At 39.7% G+C, this 17784-nt stretch overlaps 1 protein-coding gene across 4 annotated transcripts in view; it reads left to right on the forward strand.

Annotated features, from left to right (window-relative positions):
• The window catches only part of ROCK2 (Rho associated coiled-coil containing protein kinase 2), a 113803-nt gene that overhangs the window by 33005 nt on the left and 63014 nt on the right, over positions 1 to 17784 (forward strand). For all 4 annotated transcript variants that reach the window (XM_066612028.1, XM_066612004.1, XM_066612011.1 and 1 more), the window contains 7 exons: positions 99 to 199; positions 6390 to 6527; positions 8587 to 8847; positions 11006 to 11150; positions 13723 to 13861; positions 15701 to 15792; positions 17387 to 17546. In XM_066612028.1, the coding sequence (XP_066468125.1) occupies positions 134 to 199; positions 6390 to 6527; positions 8587 to 8847; positions 11006 to 11150; positions 13723 to 13861; positions 15701 to 15792; positions 17387 to 17546 (1001 nt within the window). In that variant the 5' untranslated portion in view covers positions 99 to 133. The remainder of the gene's footprint in view (positions 1 to 98; positions 200 to 6389; positions 6528 to 8586; positions 8848 to 11005; positions 11151 to 13722; positions 13862 to 15700; positions 15793 to 17386; positions 17547 to 17784) is intronic.

Here is a 17784-nt window from a genome sequence, read left to right on the forward strand (position 1 = left end):
TGTGAAAATGTTGCTTCTTTTGAAAGCAAACAAATGACTGCATTATTTTCCTTGGTTCTACATATGCATAGTAATGACCTTCTTTCAAATTGTTTTAGATGAGAAAGTTGTGGAAAATATTCGTGGTCTGCAAATGAAAGCAGAAGACTATGAAGTTGTTAAAGTGATTGGAAGAGGTGCATTTGGTGAAGTACAGCTGGTAAGAATTTTGTCTCCAGAAGGCCTCTGAACTTACATCCTGTAATGGCAACAGCTCTTGCTGTTAAAGAGCAATAACTAGTTTATTTTGCCTTAAATGCCTCTGGCATCATAAGGATCAAGCTTCTTCATATTGCACAGAACGTTTAGGAATATGTTTTGTTAATCTTCAAGTACTTAATAACGTGGAATATGGCTTTGTGTACAGATTTTGGCCTCTTGAAATTCTCTTCTTAGGGTTTCTGAGTTTGTCACTTCAGTTTTTGACGGACCTTTTATACCTAATTTAGATTTCTTGGTTGGTGCCTCCCAACCACGCAAAAGTAGCAATGCTCATAGCTCCACCCCAGCTGCGTGAGCATGATAAGCAAGACGATTGACAGTCTTCACCTAGTTAAAGGAGTTAGAAATCATTTGAGGTCTTACCAATTAAATCTGTCTAAATGTGCATGTGACTAAAACAGTAGTTCTAAGGGGGAAAGTTTGTTCTTAGCTTTTAGATGTGCAGGCACCCCACATTACCTGTGAATTTGATCATCCATGAGTTCCAAACCTGCAGGTGGGTCCATCTTGTACCCTCCGGAGGTGATGGGAGCTGTGTTTCTGTCACCTCTGGAAGACCTTCTGAGGTTCAGGGATGCCTCTAGAACCTTCTGAAGACCTTCTGAGACCCTCAGAAGGCTGAAAATTGCAACTTCAGTCAGGTTCATAATGTTTGAGTCCCCAAAATCCACAGATTCAAATCTGAACCCCTGTGGATACCAAGTGCTGCCCTGTATTTAATATGTGTGGTACCAGTATTCTAAATTACAATCTGCATGAAACAGTTCACAGTAAAAACTTAAGAGTAGAAAATAATAAAGAGCAAAGAGAAGACAAACACAGCAGTATAAAACCAGCTAATTTTATAACATCAGCTAAAATGAATTTATAGGCTAAAACAAGAAATTGATCAGCAATAAAGGTCATGTCCCAGTAAAACATCACTAAAATTCATTTTTTTAAAAAGGTGAAACATGTATTTTTAAGGCACACTTAAAAACAGGCACTGTGGGGTGCCTAGCAGATTTCTTCTGGCTAAACATTTCATAAGTGTAGCACCACCATTGAAAGGGACTTATCTCTGGTCACTGCTGACTGAATTTGAATTGCTGGGGGGCAGGATTGCAGGGACAGAAGATGACCTAAGCTCTGGGCAGGGTCTTATGAACAGAGGCAATCCTTCAGATAGTGTGGTTTTGATCATATAGGGCAGGGGTCTCCAAACTTTTTGGCTGAAGGGCCACATCAAATATCTGGCACGGTGTTGAGGGTCCAAAAAAAAAAATTAAATATAAAATTTAAATAAATACATTAGAGATGGAACTTAGATGAATGACTGAAATGAATGAATGGGCTCAAATGTCCAGGATTTCTCCAAGCATCAACACAGCCCAAGAAATAAAGCACATACACTTAAATGGACCCCCATTCCCCCACCCCACAAGCACAACTCTGGTTGTGTTTGGTGAACTGGGCCAGAGGCTCTCAGGGGATCTGAGGCTGACCTTGGGCCAGATAGAGGCTCTCCGTGGGCCGCATCTGGCCCCCAGGCCAGGGTTTGGAGACCCCTGATATAGGGTTTATAGGCAATAATAGCACCTTAAATTGGGCTCAGAAGCAAACTGGTAGTCAGTGCTGAACCACCCTTACCGTCAATAATTTTTTTCCTGTTTTCCAATTGAAATATCTTCTCTTGCAGTTTATAGCTCTTGGATCTAGTTCTACTTTCAGAGGCAGTTGATAGATTGCTGTCATATCCCCTCTCAGCCTTCTCTTCTCCACACTAAACATACCAAGTTCCGTTAGCCTTTCCTTGTAGGACTTGTTCTACAGACCTCTAATCATCCTTGTTGTAACTACTCAAAAGACAAGAAGCAGGAGAAAGAAACCAGGGAAACACACAGAGAGTCATCACATTTTTGTGTGCAACTCTGCTCTTTTTAACCCATGAGCATTAACCAGGTTTCACTTGTGGGATTGGGGAGGGGGAAATTGCCTGAGCTCCTGAAGTTCTTACTCCTGGAAATTGCTTTCTAGTCCAGTGTCCTAGTGCAAAGCAAAGTCCTTTGTTTTCCAGTTAGTTGCGGAAGAAGTATAAGATGCTCAAATGATAAACACCACCACAATAGGGTAAAGACAGCTACTCTCTTCAAATGACTTGGTGACCCTTTCAGGATGTTGAGGCATCACAGAAGCCTCTGAGAAGATGGAAAGGTCCAAACTAGATGAAAAACAGCCAAAAAAAGCTAGGGGGGAACAGTCTGCTTTGTGTTCGCTTATCACATTTCTTGCCGACAAACTCGGCTATGCTTGAACGTAAACATTTTGCCTAGAAATTACTCTTCTGAATATCGCTTAATTTGAGAGACAGCTGTAGGAAGGTAGTTCAGCAGAGAGAGTGCTCTGAGTTCTCCCCAATGCTCTTTTAACCTATTCAGTGATAGCTGCTGAAAGGGACTATGAAGGCAAAAGGAGATGCATTACTTAGAGCAGGGTTTCTCAAACTGGTATGACCCACCAACCTGAGAAGCCCTTCTCTGGCAAAGGATGGGAAGACAACACCATGATCCCCAGGATCACACTGCTGCCAGAGACAAGGGTTTTTTCCCCCAACAACCTTCAACCAGCAGCAGCTCCCTGGGGGATCCAGGGAGACTGAGAACCCTTTTGCAGGGCTCTACAAGCCTCTAAACATCTTGAAAAAGTACAAAAAAAATTACCCACTTTCGGTTTTGCAACGAAAACAGAAAATGGGTGGGTTTTTTGTTTTTTTACATTTTCCAGATGTTTGGAGGCTTGGAGAGCCCTACAGAAGGGTCCGCAGGCTCCCCAGATCCCCCAGGACGCTGCCTCTGTCTGTCGGTAAGTGGAAACTCCCCCCCATCCCTGGCAGCAGCATGATACTGGGGTTTGTGTCACTGCCTTCCCCAGCAACAACTTACCTCGGTTCTCAAACTCCCTGAACCGCTGACCTAGAATATTGCCATATTACATCAGTGCTACTGCTGCTGCTGCAACGTGGATTTTTCTAGCCAACATGTCTCATATTGCTTAGGTCAGTCAGCAGTGCTGCTCACTTTACCCTCTACCACAGTGTTTCTCAAACTGTGGGTTGGGACCCACTAGGTTGGTCGCAAGCCAGTTTCATCTGGGTCCCCATTCATTTCAATGTGTATTTTATTTTTGAAATGTGGATAGGATTGCAGCCTTTGGGATGTTTGGGAAATATTTTTAAAGAGATTAGCAACTGATTGGGAACGTTAAGAGGGTTCTCTTTATTTTAAATACGTTATTAAACTTATAATTATTATAAACTTTTAATTTACCTTCTTACTTAATTGATTTGATTTGATTTGGTTGTATGGGGATGATAAAAATTTTCTGCTTGAAGAAGTCACTTCCAACCATGACATCACTCTTAGGTTAATGACATCACTTACAGCAGGTCCCAACATATTGTCATTCAAAACAGTGGGTCACAGTGCTAACATGTTTGAGAACCAGACCAGTTTGAATTATGTGGTTTTGGCACTAATGGGGGGGGGGGGATGAAAGAGGGAGCAGTCAGGGAAAGTGCTGTATCTGTTTGTGCTCAGCACACAGAGCTGCCTCTTATCACACATGCAGTTTTATTATGTTGAACTGTGATGGAAGTTAATGATTTGCTACTCTTGATGTCTGTGTACATAAATATAATTAGCATTAAGCACTTCTGTTTATTTCTTCATCTTAAAAGCAGCCAGTTAATGTTATTTATGTATGTCTGTTTGATGCATCTACTGAATCAACCACTTAATTAAGTGCCTGAATATTTGATGACGCAAACCTATTGAAGGTAGTTCAGGATTTTCATTTAATCAGTTCTCCTCAAGGGACCGTGTTCGGACTTCTAGTGGAGATTAATTCTGGCTGTAGGTGTGCAGAAGAAAGTTTCCCTGGTATAAAGATGGTTTCAGTATTTGCATACATTCTACGTAATTGCCGTGGGAACATGTAACAATTTCCCATAGACATTGGTGTGACCCTACTTTGACTCTTTTCTAATGTGTAATATGCATACAGTGGATTTAGAAATAACATGCACAAGTTCAGAAGAAATCCATAATCAAGGAGGTTGTGAAAGGCAAGAGGATTTTGTGACTGAAATGAATAAAAAATTTTAAAAGCAAAAACTTTGGCATGGCTACAAGTCAAGTCAGCAAACCTCTGAAGAGCTAGTTAATAAACTAAAAATTTCTTAGATTCGGATTGGGCTGTAATAATACTTTCTTTATAGAAAGTATTATTTTCTACAGAAAGTAGCAAAGTAGTCTTTGCTACAGAAAAGGTTGAAGCAAGACTCATATCTGATCCTTTTTTTGTGACTGTGCTTCTGAAGTTTACAAAATATCCTCTTTTCATCTCCACTTGACAAATCTATTTATTTATTGAATTTATATTTTACCTTTCCATTGCTGAAGTAAATACCCAAGGTTCCACAATAAATTGTGCAATGAATTCAAACAATGGGTGAAATCATGAATAAAAACAATAAAATGGCGGGGGGGGGGGGGAGAACTATTTGGTCCAGAAAGAGGCAGCAGAACCAAAACACTACTACAAAGACACAGGGGGGCAGACATCAACACATCACCCAAACAAAGACCAGATGGAAAAGAAACATTTTGAGCCCTCACCAAAAAGCCATGAGGGAGTGGGTAGATTTAATTCCCCCAGTAGGGAATTCCATAATTGTGGCACCACTATAGAAAAGGCTAACCCTTATGCCCCATCCCTCTAACGTGGGGAAAAAAAGGAGAACTTGTAGGAGAGTCCCTAAGAGGGTGGGCTGGAATGTGTGTTGGAAGGTGGTGCCTCAGATAACCTGGGCCCATACTGTGAAGAATTTTAAAAGTCACTACCTGCACATTGAATTGGGCCTAGAAACAAATAGGTAGCCAGTGCAGTCACCAAAGCAGTGGTTTAACAGAATTAAACCACTTAGATCTAGTAACCACCAGACCGCTACATTCTGCACTAATTGCATCTCCTGAACCACTTTTGAGCCTCACATAGAATCCATCATAGCAGTCTTGAATCCACTAACAAAGTGGTCTCCAAACTTTGGGACTGTTGTGTAAAGAAAATGCTGTCCAGATCGTGAACGGAGCTTCCTGTTCTGCTTGGCTCCATGTTATCGTCCAAGTCACTCCAGCATCTGCTTCTGTTGCCTGTTATCCCAGCAGGCTCTGTGTCCCATTTTTGGGCTGCCTGGAGTGACTTTGTACAGAGATTGGAAAATAAGATGGAGCTGCATGGAATAGTAAGCTCTGTTCATGACACGGAGTGAGATGGTAAGAAGAGAGTTCGTGTCATCAGCATATTGAACTCCATTTCTAGGGAGAGCGTAGCAAATGTCTGCACACTCATACTATATGTATGGTCTTAGCAGCCTCAGGAGCACAGGATTAATACTTTATTAATAATATTATTTCTTTTAAAAATCGTATTTCTATATCACTTTTTGTTTATTTAGTAAAGCTATATGGGTCCTAAAAATTATGGTTTTAAAAAGGTGGGTCCCGGTACTAAAATGTTTGGGAAGCACTTGGCTAGATTATCTGGTTACTAATCAGCCAGCCTGTATTTTTGAGAGATCTGCAATTAACTATTAATATTTGCACTTGAATATGTCTGAGTTTTCTAGGAAACTTATCCTGTTCCTTGAGAATGATGTCTGGTAGCATTCAGATGAATTTAGAAAAATGTCATGCTTGCATGGAAGGAATTGTTTTGAATAACTAGAGTTTGTATAAACTTGGGTACAACCTGTGCTTCTGCTGGGGTTCTGTTCCCAGAACCCCCATGGAACCCCCAAAACCTGCAAATAAACAAATCCATGGGTCAGGGCCTTCTAGACCTTTGAATGTGACTGGAGGTGCCCTTGGGTCACGATTGGATGGAACAGGTCGGTCCTCAATGCGGGTCGGGGATCCATGTTGAGTCCACATGGATTTTGAATCCACAGATTCAAAATCTGCAGATGCAAAGGCAGGACATGTACTCTGGCTTTTTATTATTGATAGTTACGAAGGAAAAAATATACAATTAAAATTATTTTTATGATTTTGCTGAAGACAGTAACCTAACCATTTTTTGTTTATCAACAGGTTCGCCATAAAACAACACAGAAAGCATATGCAATGAAACTTCTTAGTAAATTTGAAATGCTGAAAAGATCAGATTCGGCCTTTTTCTGGGAAGAAAGAGATATAATGGCCTTTGCCAACAGTCCATGGGTAGTTCAGGTAAGGATAGTTTTTGTGTTTAAAAATTACATAGTGTTTTGGGGTTGAATTTTAAAGAAGCACGAAACTGTGTATGAGTTGAGTAGCATCCTTTATAGTGAATTTAGCTCATGGATATCAGTCCATGGGCTGGCATCAATGGATTTGGAATCGGCTTCTGTCTTTGTGTTGGTTTTCTCCTTGTTAAGATGAACTGATCATGTGTGACTGTTTCAGGTATATTTGCTAGATTTTAAATATTTCAGTCATTGTAAAACGTTGTGGCGTACTGTGGGAGCCAGTGATACTGAAAGTTATCCCTCTGCCTTGACAAAAGTTTAATTCTGCAATATGTGCAAAATACTGTACATTTGGCTTCTCAAGCCCTCTTTTCATAAACCCTGTGTTCTGCTCCTGCTGGATGCAGGACTCTGCTTACTGGCACAGCTTCCTAACTCCAATGTGCCTTCTGACCACATCCCTCCAAGGATTGTGCTTTTGGTGTTCATGAGAAAGGGGTGATACCACCATGACCACACTGACAAGAACTCTGATTATCCAGGATACCCATCAGCATAGTGCACAGAACAACTGTCCCCTTTCTCGAGAATACTGAATAAATGGTTCCAGGAGATGTGGCTGGCCGATCGGGGCAAAGCCAGTGGACATGGTCCAGGCTCCCAAACTGAATGTGCAGAGAGGGCTCATGAGAAGAGGGCTTATGTCTTCATTGTGTATAAGGTAACAAGTGTGTCAAACTGCTTTGTATCAAATAGGTTTAAATTAGTTGAAATAACTTTTTTTTAACTTGAAGAGTAATGTTTGTTACAGCAGTGTATGTGCTATTGATCTTAGTGACAATGTGTACTAAGAGTGTTACTATTATTTAGTTTCTTTTCTTATTTTTTCCGCTGGTAACATACAGTACTGTATTTGGGTCTGTGGCGTTTACATGATAAAAAAAAAAAAGAGTGATGGAATTTCATAATTCTGACCCTTTTCAGAGTTTGCTGGGGTGAAACTAATTACACTGTGTCAAAAACAAGCTCTGTGTCAACAACAAGCCCCCCCCCCTCCCGCGAAGGAAGGAAAAATATAAACTTCTGATAATAGTTTTGAATACTTTATTTTTGTGGCCAAATATGAAAACTGTGGCTTGTTCAGATTATACTCAGTTCAGAAACCTGGCTTATGAATTAGAATCAAACCATAGTTTGAAGTAAACTAATGGTAGTTTGAGCAAGCCATTCCCCATGTTCATAGATAATAAGAAACTGTAGCACGTTCCCCCCACCCCCAATAAAAATTGAGAGATGAAGCGGTCAGTTTCCTGTTGGGGAAGTGTGTAAGTTCAAGGCTTCTGCTGTTGCATACTCCTCAGAACAAACCATACTTTAATTGAGCACAGACTTTATCCGCTGCCAAGTATCTGGGACTTAGGACCACTACAACAGTTATACTGGATAGTTTAAAGAGCTACTTGCAGTAGCTTCGTCCTTTGAGAATGCCTACCAAAGTAGTAGGCAAAATGTTAGGTAAGAACAGCTTTGTTCAGCTGTGGCCTGTCAGTGTGAACACTGTTAATTTCAATTTCACAAACATTGAGCTTACTAACGGCCTTAGTATTTATATTAAACTGTAGTTTGTTCTGGTGTCTGAAAGCAGTCACTGTTTACTTTCTTGAAACACAATAATGCTACCTTTGCCTTGGAGTGTCTTTCCTTTTTCCCTGAGGTATGAACTTAACTATGTCCTATAATGTCTCAGAACCTGTAGTGTAAACGTTAATACCTTTGAAACTGAACAATAAAATCTACAGACTATAATATGAAACTTCACTGTTTTATTTTCAAAACAAAGCATGAAAGGTAGAATCAAAGTGTGTCCAGTTTTGCTGATGATAAATTTAACGTGTTGATGATCGAATTACCTCTGTGACTGCAGCCAGCAAGCCATTCAAGCCTTGTGAAGAAGTTGCAAACAGGAAATACTGTGTGGCCCTGTTCAGAAGTAATTGTGCTCCCTTGGGTTGACCTCCTTACCCATTCCAACAGGGTAATAATACAAAGTGTGTTTGCAGCTTTTTAGTGCCTTTCAAGATGACCGATACCTATATATGGTAATGGAATACATGCCAGGTGGAGATCTGGTCAACCTGATGAGCAATTATGATGTGCCTGAGAAGTGGGCCAAATTTTACACAGCTGAAGTGGTCCTTGCTCTTGATGCAATTCATTCCTTGGGCTTGATACACAGAGATGTGAAACCTGACAACATGCTTTTGGATAAACATGGACATCTAAAGCTTGCAGATTTTGGAACTTGTATGAAAATGGATGAAGTAAGTATTGGTTGTTTGTTATAAAATACCATATGTGTACAATACATGGAGGTTTATTTTAACAGTCCTAATTAACAGTGAATCTAATGTAGTGGTGAAGAGGTGGAGCTATGAAAGTTTCCAGTTCATTCTTCCCATTGCCATGAACTCACTTGATGACCTCAGCCAAGTCACTCTTTTCTCAGCACCAACCTTCACTCCCCATCTACAATCTCCCCATCTACACTCCCCCTACTCTGTGGGATTGTTTGAAAGGACAATCCAACATTTTTAGCTGAGTTTCTTTGAGGGCTTTTAAAATACTCATCCATGAGAAGTAGGCCAAGGAAAAGTAAACTGTTGGGCATTTAATTTATTTTATGGTGTTTGCAACCTTGAAATTTTTGAATGAATTTGGTGTGCATGTTCACAGCAGAATTCTTCATTTCAAGTTCAAGTATTAGTTTGTCCACCAGACCATTTTCAAAAGGAAGAAAATGCGAAATAAAATGTCTTAATATGAACATTGAAAGAGAATGAAAAATTTTGTAAGGAGAGCAAGCTCCTTTTCCCTAAAAAGGACTATTTCCCCATGCTTTGCCTTTTTTTATGTCAGCAGCAACCTCTTATTTCTTAGCCCACGCTCTTAGGGAGCAACTGCAACTCTTTTCCAGTGGCTACTATTTTACTACTTTATCCAATCACTCAAGTCCAACCCTTGGCTATAAATGAGAGCTGTCCATGCACCCTGTTGAAAGAAGCTGCACAGCTTCTTTCAATTGTTGGATGTTCATCTTTGTATCTGTTCTGATGGTGTCGAACCAGCGTCTTCTTTGTCTGCCCCTTCTTGTTCCGCTAACACTTCCTAGCATCATTACCTTCTGTAGTGAATTTAAATGCATGTCATGGCCAAAGTGAGGGCCCAATCCTATCCAGTTTTCCTGTGCCGGTGCTGCTGTGCCAATGGGTTATGCACTGCTTCCTATGTTGGGGAGGCAATCACAGTGGCCTCCTCAAGGTATGGGAACATTTGTTCCCCTACCTCGGGGCTGCAGTGCGACTGCACCGGTGCTGAAAAGTTGGATAGGATTGGGCCCTAAGTCAGTTGTATTCTCAGAATTTTGACTTCTATTTGGTTTTGTATGATCCAGCACTTCTCTGTTGGTTACAGTCCGTGGTGTATATAGAACAATTTTCGCCAGTACCACAAATCAAATGCATCAATTCTTCTTTGGTCAACTATTCTTATCATCCAACTCTCACACCCATACATCATTACAGGAAAGATTATTGCTCTAGTGAGTTCTTATACATTAAAAGTAAAAAAACCTTTCTGTGCTTTGTAAAGATGCACCTGTTAGACATTCAGTAGGTGCATCTCTAGCAAATATTGGGGATCTTTATTGGTTGGATATCTGCCTGAATGTATTCATCCTCATCTTGGTGTTGAACTGAAAGATCATGCACAATATGAGTGCATACTGCAATAATGGGCTTGGATCCTATCCAATAATGGTACTGCCTTATCAAAACTGAGCTCTTGATAGAATCCTGCACTGCCTCTTTTAGCTGTTTTGCCCTGCAGCTCCTAAGGCTGGCCTTGCTCAGGTTGCTACCTCACAGGTTTTTGTGAAGACCCAAGAGGTAGGGAGAAACAGGGCAGGTGGAATGGGTTTCAGAAGAGGGGTTGGTTTAGTGGTGGGTCCCAAGCTTCATACTTTATTTTATTTTTTCTGTTTATTGGGGTTGTGGCACTAAAAGGTTGAAGACCACTTGTCTAAACAAAGTGTGCCTGTATTCTTCTGCAGTTTTAGGACCATCTTTTTTTTGCAAATCTTATAAATCTTTTTTGCAATTTATTCCAGAGTCTCTTAATAGATTCTGTGGCTCATGGTTTGATCAATTATGTGCATTCTCAACTTTTGCTTTCTCTGTCAGCTTCCTAGATAGATAGTTATCCCTTTAAGTTTCCTTAACAAGATTTCTTTATACTCATGGCATAGGCTTTGTAAAAGAACTTGGATGGGTTCATTGTACTGTTGTAGAATAATTGCATATGTACTGTGTAGGATAACTAAAGTTGGTAGCTTTACATTCTTATTTAAAATATGTATTTTAGCAGAATATTTCTTAAATTAACATACCAAATGTTTAACTGTCTTCATATGTGATTTTGTAGTCAGGGATGGTGCATTGTGACACAGCAGTTGGAACACCAGACTACATTTCACCTGAAGTATTAAAGTCACAAGGTGGTGATGGTTATTATGGACGGGAATGCGATTGGTGGTCTGTAGGAGTTTTTCTCTTTGAAATGCTGGTTGGTGAGTAGTGAATTCCTCTTATATACCCACTTGTTAATGTTCTGTTTATTGCTGTGCTACAACAGAGCCATGTGGTTTATTGATGCAATAAGAGCATGATGATGATATTGGTCCCTAAATGAATTTTCTTTTAATGATGCTTTTTATGTCATAACAAGGGTTCTCAGAGTGTTAGTGTTGTATTTAGGCAGAGAGAGTTGGGAGAAATGTGAATTCTCCCCTACCCTAAAAAAAAAACCATCATCTGCTCTGCAGCCATTGATTGTGCTATGGAGGCAGTGGGATAAGATGCCATTCACCGCATCGGTTCATGTACCGTGATTAGTGTTGCACCTTCTGTATCGTAATATAAAGGGTGATGGGCCAATTTAATTTTAGGGTTTCCCTTGAAAAGAATTTAATTTGCTTTCCTAAAACAGTCTTTGGGCTCACATACCATTGTCTTTCCTTTGATTGGCAATCATGGTGATAGTGAAGTCCCTTCTCAAATGCCCCTTCTTCAGTAGTGGCGTTTCCCAACCTGGGGGTTGTGACCCTATTTTCCTTTAAGGTGAGTGGTTATGGATGGTGATGGTGGCCACTGCTTCCAGGATCGTCCTGCTGCCAGGACAAAAGGGGTTTCTTTTACATACCTGAGGGTCGCTATGGCCATCTGGAGGGTACAGGAGCCCACAGCCCCCTCTGTGGGCCTCCTCGAGATTCAGAATGACTCCCTGAAGCAACTGTGGTGCACTTCTGGTTTCACAATGAAAACAAGATCCCAGAAGTGTCATTGCCACCTGCCACTACCCTTACTGGCTCCTACACATTTAGTGTAAGGTTGCAACCACTTGTGTAAAGGTTGGGAACCACTGCGCTATAGTAAACATACACACTTGGGTGTTGTTTCTGTTTAAAACATATGCATAAAAATTGGATATACTTTAATTGGTTTCCCAGACAATATACCATTTCGGCATACATACAGTTATAGCCCAGTTATTATATGGTTCACAACTGGGGCCTTTCCCCAACATCAAGACATTAGAGTGTGTACAATCTAAATTTCTGAGGGCAGCTTTGGGAGTCCCCAGAGATGTCCCCAATGTCAAGCTACGTCTGGGTACTGGCCAGATTAAAATTGAGTCTAGGGTGTGGATTGCTATTCTTGTATACTGGCTTAGACTACATTATCAGCCAGTTGGTCTTGCCCCACTAATACTGCAAGATGTCCACAATTCCAGGTGGACTGTTAATTGAGCTGAAAATAGCCACATTGGGCCTCTCTTCATCAATCTTATTATCCATGGGCTTTGAACAGGCCAGGAGAACCATCAAGCAGCGTATTGTGGACACAGAAATACAGAACGACCTCAATAAGGCCACAGAATTTTTTATTAAGGAAGACCTCAGATATATTGCAGTTGCAGCCCCTTATCTTATCCAGCTGGTTGTGCATAAACATAGAAGGGCATTCACACTGGCTCGTTTTAGTGCACTGCCCTCAGCAGTGTTGGAGGGGGGTTATAAAAATATTCCCTTTTTGGAGCCGCTCTGCCCATGTAGACTGGAGCAAGTTGAAACCATGGAGCATGTTCTGCTGCAGTGTACGCTCTACAGAGACATTCGTGCTGATCTTATTTCTCCATTGCTGAGCTGTTTCCCGGGTCAGATGTGCCAACAACATACTTATCAACTGCTTTCTGATTCTAACTCAGCTGTCATGTATTGTGTTGCAAAATTTTTTGCTTCCGCTATGAGCATTTGGAAAACCATGGTGAAAGATCTTGGATCATTTTATCCAGACTAAGGACATTGTTTGGATATAGTTGTGCGATATGATCCAATATATAAGAGCATAATTTAATTAGCAGATTGCTGGATAAAGCTTATTAATCCTTTTGGCTATTTAGCATAATTTAGCATAATAGAGGTAATACAGTTGTAGTGATGTATGGGTGATAGGGCCCTTTCAAATTTGGATTTTAAACTGTTTATGATATTAATTTTCTTCTTATGTTATAATTGTGTTGATTTTATTTTGGGCTGGTCCGTGACCGTAATAATCAATCAATCATTTGGGCTCAATCCTAACCAGCTTTCCAGCACTGACATAGCTGTGCCAGTGGGGCATGTACTGCATCCTGCAGTTGGGGGGCAGTCATGGAGGCCTCCTCAAGGTAAGGCAATGTTTGTTCCCTTATCTTGGAGCTGCATTGCCCTTACCTCAGTTCTGGAAAACTGGTTAGGATTGCATCCTTAGTTGGTTTCCCAGGAAGTGGTTTTCTTCCTGACATAGGAAGGAAAAAATTAATTCCATGGGCAACTGAAGAGATTCTTGCCAAATACGTGATGTAATTTATGTGCGTGGGGTGTGACAAGTTTTGTATTTAATTGGACTGATAGTTTTGTGTGTACTGAAAATTGTAAAATCAGAGGACATAGTTTATTGTCAGTAGGTATAGGTCAGGGTTTTTTTCTTTTGAACAAAACATTAGGCTGCTTTGTTTTTTCTCAAGTTATTTTTATTTGTTGTTTTCACCTTTGGTATTTGGCTTACAGTAGTATGTATTTTTGCATTGTTTTATTTTAGGAGATACTCCATTTTATGCTGATTCACTAGTTGGAACATACAGTAAAATAATGGATCATAAGAACTCGTTGCACTTCCCAGATGATGTAGAAATCTCTAAGCATGCAAAGGATCTTATTTGTGCCTTTTTAACAGACAGGTATGTAGACATAGAATTTTTCTCATAATAAGGTTCTTTTCCATAAACTGTCCTATAAAAAATGTGCTTTCAGAAGGATTATTTTTCTTCTCCTGCCTTGTTGGATACAAGCCAATGAATGGTAATTAATGGAACTAATTTCATAAGAAATCTGAGTAAACTGAAGGCCAAGTGGAAAATAAAATGACATTCCTGAACATTACTGACTGGCTATTACTTTATCTTTTGTTACTCACAGTTTAGGAGAAGGGGAGAGTCTAGCTTTGATACAGTGCTTCAAATAATGAACCATAGATAACAACCCAGGACATCTCTGTGCTATGAACTTAAAAAATCTAGCTATGTTGATGTCATAGGGTCAGCTGATTAGGAGCCCAATCCTGTGGTCGGCGCCATGCCTCCGTGGCGCAGACCACAGTCGCAAACGTGCTGTAAGGCACATTTGTGGGGCTTACCGCCAGGCTCCTGCCCGGGCGCTGAATCTGGCGGGAGCCCTTTGTGGAGACACCAGTCCTGGCAGCTCAGGATTGGGCTGTAAATGAGTTAGAAAGTTAGAACTACCTAAGCATCTTAGCTCACCTTTTTGCTTAATAACTGGGCTTCGCTGCCCAATCAATGCGCACATGCCAGTCTTTGCAGGTGGGTTGGTTTCTGAATGTTTCTGAAGAACTCCAGACATGAAGACAATGGATCTGTGTTCTGACTTGTGACTCTTCAGAATTGACTTTGAATTAAAAAAGGATACTGCTTGGTATTGCAGGAAGATTCCTTGGGGACAGGGTAAAAAAATTCAAAAAAGTGATCATCCAGAATTTTTGCTGCAGGTGAAGTCAGCTAAGTATACTCAACATTGCTGCCTTCTGGAACCTATTGTGAGGACTTGGTTTGGGCTCAGAAAAACAGCAGGCAAGGATAAGCCCTCAGGAACAAATTTGGTTAGGTCATCACTTTCTGAATTAGAGTAGCAATAAAAATTGAAATAATAATTTGACTACAGACCTGAATGTTGCACTTCATACGGAGATTATGTTGTTTGCCAAGCAACCATTGAGGCAGAACAATAAATTGCATTCATTGGCTTGTACTGCCAATGTTTAAGATCAAGGAGTGGAAGAAGGGTGGAGAAAGGAGATGCCCAAGAAGAGCTTTGAATTATTTAAAGGAATACTTTCACTTTGGCCCATCCCCCCTTGTGTATGCCTTCCTGTTTTTATGAAATGTGATATTCAGTGGATTTATTTAAAACAGAGCACCTTTTAGTATATACAAATGACACTGAAGCACTTAAAATAACATGGAATGAACCTCTGTCATGTGACATTAGTCCTCAGATGCAGGTTTGTTCTTGTGAGAGTAATTAACAGTAGAAAAGGCCGTTTCATAAAGAGTTTTCATTATACATCTGAAGGAAAGTGTACGTGTTTGTTTTTTGGTTTGGAAAGAGAGGCTATAAATTTGGTAATATTTTAGTAGGATCTGAATACCCGTTCTGTACTTGAAAACCCAGTCTTCTGTGGCTTTGCATTCAAATGTTTATACTGTGGTTTGGCAGACTTTGGAGGTTGACATTCCTTTAAAAAAAAAATTCTCCCTGCATTGCTTTCTACACAGTCCTGTTGGAAATACATTTTACTCTACACGTGGCAGACTGAGATTTCCAACCATTTCATTCTCTGACGTGAGAGTCTGAGAAACTTAGTGACACATGCAAAAGGAAGATTAAAATTACAAATATTTTAATGAAAAGCTGCCATAAATTACCATGTATCTTCAGTGTTAGAGAATCTTTGGCACTTAAATAGAATACTATCTGATTATATTTAATTTTATTATGTTCAGGGAGGTGCGTCTTGGGAGAAATGGAGTAGAAGAAATCAAATCTCACCAGTTCTTTAAGAATGATCAGTGGAACTGGGATAACATTCGAGAGAGTAAGTACCTTTTTAGTATGAAAAATGTATTTTCCTTTTTTTTAGAAAAAAGCAGTTTAAAGTGCAGGAGCTTACAAATGTTCTCTTATAGAAATTTCTGTTTTGTAAATTACATTTTTATCCAGAGGTTGAGGCTTTACAGTTGTCCCCACTTTTCTGGCTAAATGTCTGCAGAACTGTGAACCCAGTTCATACGTCCCTAGCAGAAACTTAGGCTGTAGTCCTATACTCATGTTCTGGGAGTAAGCACCACTGAACACAGTGGGACTTCTGAATAGACATGCATAGGATTGTGCTTTTATATGTTCTGTGTGTGTGTCTTTCAAGAATAAACAATAAATAATATAAAATACGTATAATAAATACATTCTGTAATACAGAGCTCATCTGTGAGCAGTTTGATGCTTGTGCAGGCTTCCCCTGTCCAGTTTAGGGGCAGTTATGCCCTGAAGGGTTTCTAGGGTTTCTGCCTGGAGCTTCTCTTGCTGTTAAGGAAACACTTCCATGTACGTGCTTGAGCTCATGCCAGGATGCTCCAGGTTGGTTGCATTGTTAAGAAATTTGACCATATTTAGATTTAATCTTCAAATTTGATTACAGTATCTGTTTGAAGGCCAAATGCTATATTGTGTATTTCATGATCACTTGGACTTAAGCTTAGCATTATTAATTCACTTAATTTGGTTGAATAAATTTAATTTTTTAGTTTAATCTTATCCTTGATATTTAGGTGCATGATAAGGTGTTACATATGTATGAAAATAAGTGAATTAATCTTAATTATCTTGTTGAAGAAAATTTAAAACTTGAATAAAATAGAATTCTTTTTCTAAAAATACATTATGAGTTGATCAAATACTATGTCAATGTTTTTGGGTTTAGTTATGATGAAGTCATTGTGGCTTGGTTCTGATGCAGTCCAGTAGAGGTTTGATAACTGGTTTGAAAAACACCATTGAGCCATTCCAGATATTATTCACATTACAGTGTGGATGTGCAAAATGGGTTGTAGTTCCTGGGTGATTAAAAGGCATCCTTTCTCTTGTTCGTTCATTTACCAGTCACCTCAGTACAGCCAGAATCCCTTTTCTTTGTGTCCTCAAACTTCCTCTCTTAGAGTGCGAATAATGGGGGTCTGCTGCATTCTGCAGGCCTATCTGCCACAGATTCAGCCTGCTTATAATTGGGCTTGCTGATCAGCTACTGTAGTTATATGTCCAGAAATCCACAATTCTAGTCTAAAGTGTATGCTGACAAGCTGCTTGAAAGCAAAATATTTTTGAGTTGGTCGTTGATTTAAAAAGAGTATGTTTAGCTTGATTTTTTTAAAATTTTTGAACTATTTGATTCCTGCACAAAATGCAGCACAACAGTATGCATTGTGGCCCTCCAGTTTGCCTCCATGAGTAAAATACTTGTGCTAGCTCACCACCTGTTGGGTGGGTGTTTTAAAACTTAGCACTCTGCAGAATGTGGTTGCCATACTGCATATGTCCCGCAGTGGCAAGCTGACAGGCCAAAACTTTGTCATGACAGGACAAAGTTGTTGGTGAAGTGAGTATTGTCCTCATACAGTTATTTTTTCTATTTTTAGCTGCTGCACCAGTTGTACCTGAGCTGAGTAGTGACATTGATAGCAGCAATTTTGATGACATTGAAGATGATAAAGGAGAAGTTGAAACCTTTCCAGTCCCAAAAGCCTTTGTTGGAAACCAGTTGCCTTTTATAGGATTTACCTATTTTAGAGAAAACCTGTATGTAATATATTTGAAGATGTGCATGATAATTTTTCTGTCTTCAACAGTCAAGATTTTATTAAAATAAGTTTGATTAATTTTCATAGCTTACAAAATTAAGCTTTGTATTGTATATTCTGTCATTTTCCATAGACACTGTTTTCAGTACAACTATTTTTAGAAGGGAAGAGATGCACATACAGAATATTTTAATGCTTGGGACATTTTATTTTGTAGACATATTTTATATGCATAA

This window comes from Tiliqua scincoides, chromosome 1 (genome assembly GCF_035046505.1).
Source record: "Tiliqua scincoides isolate rTilSci1 chromosome 1, rTilSci1.hap2, whole genome shotgun sequence".
NCBI lineage: Eukaryota > Metazoa > Chordata > Lepidosauria > Squamata > Scincidae > Tiliqua > Tiliqua scincoides.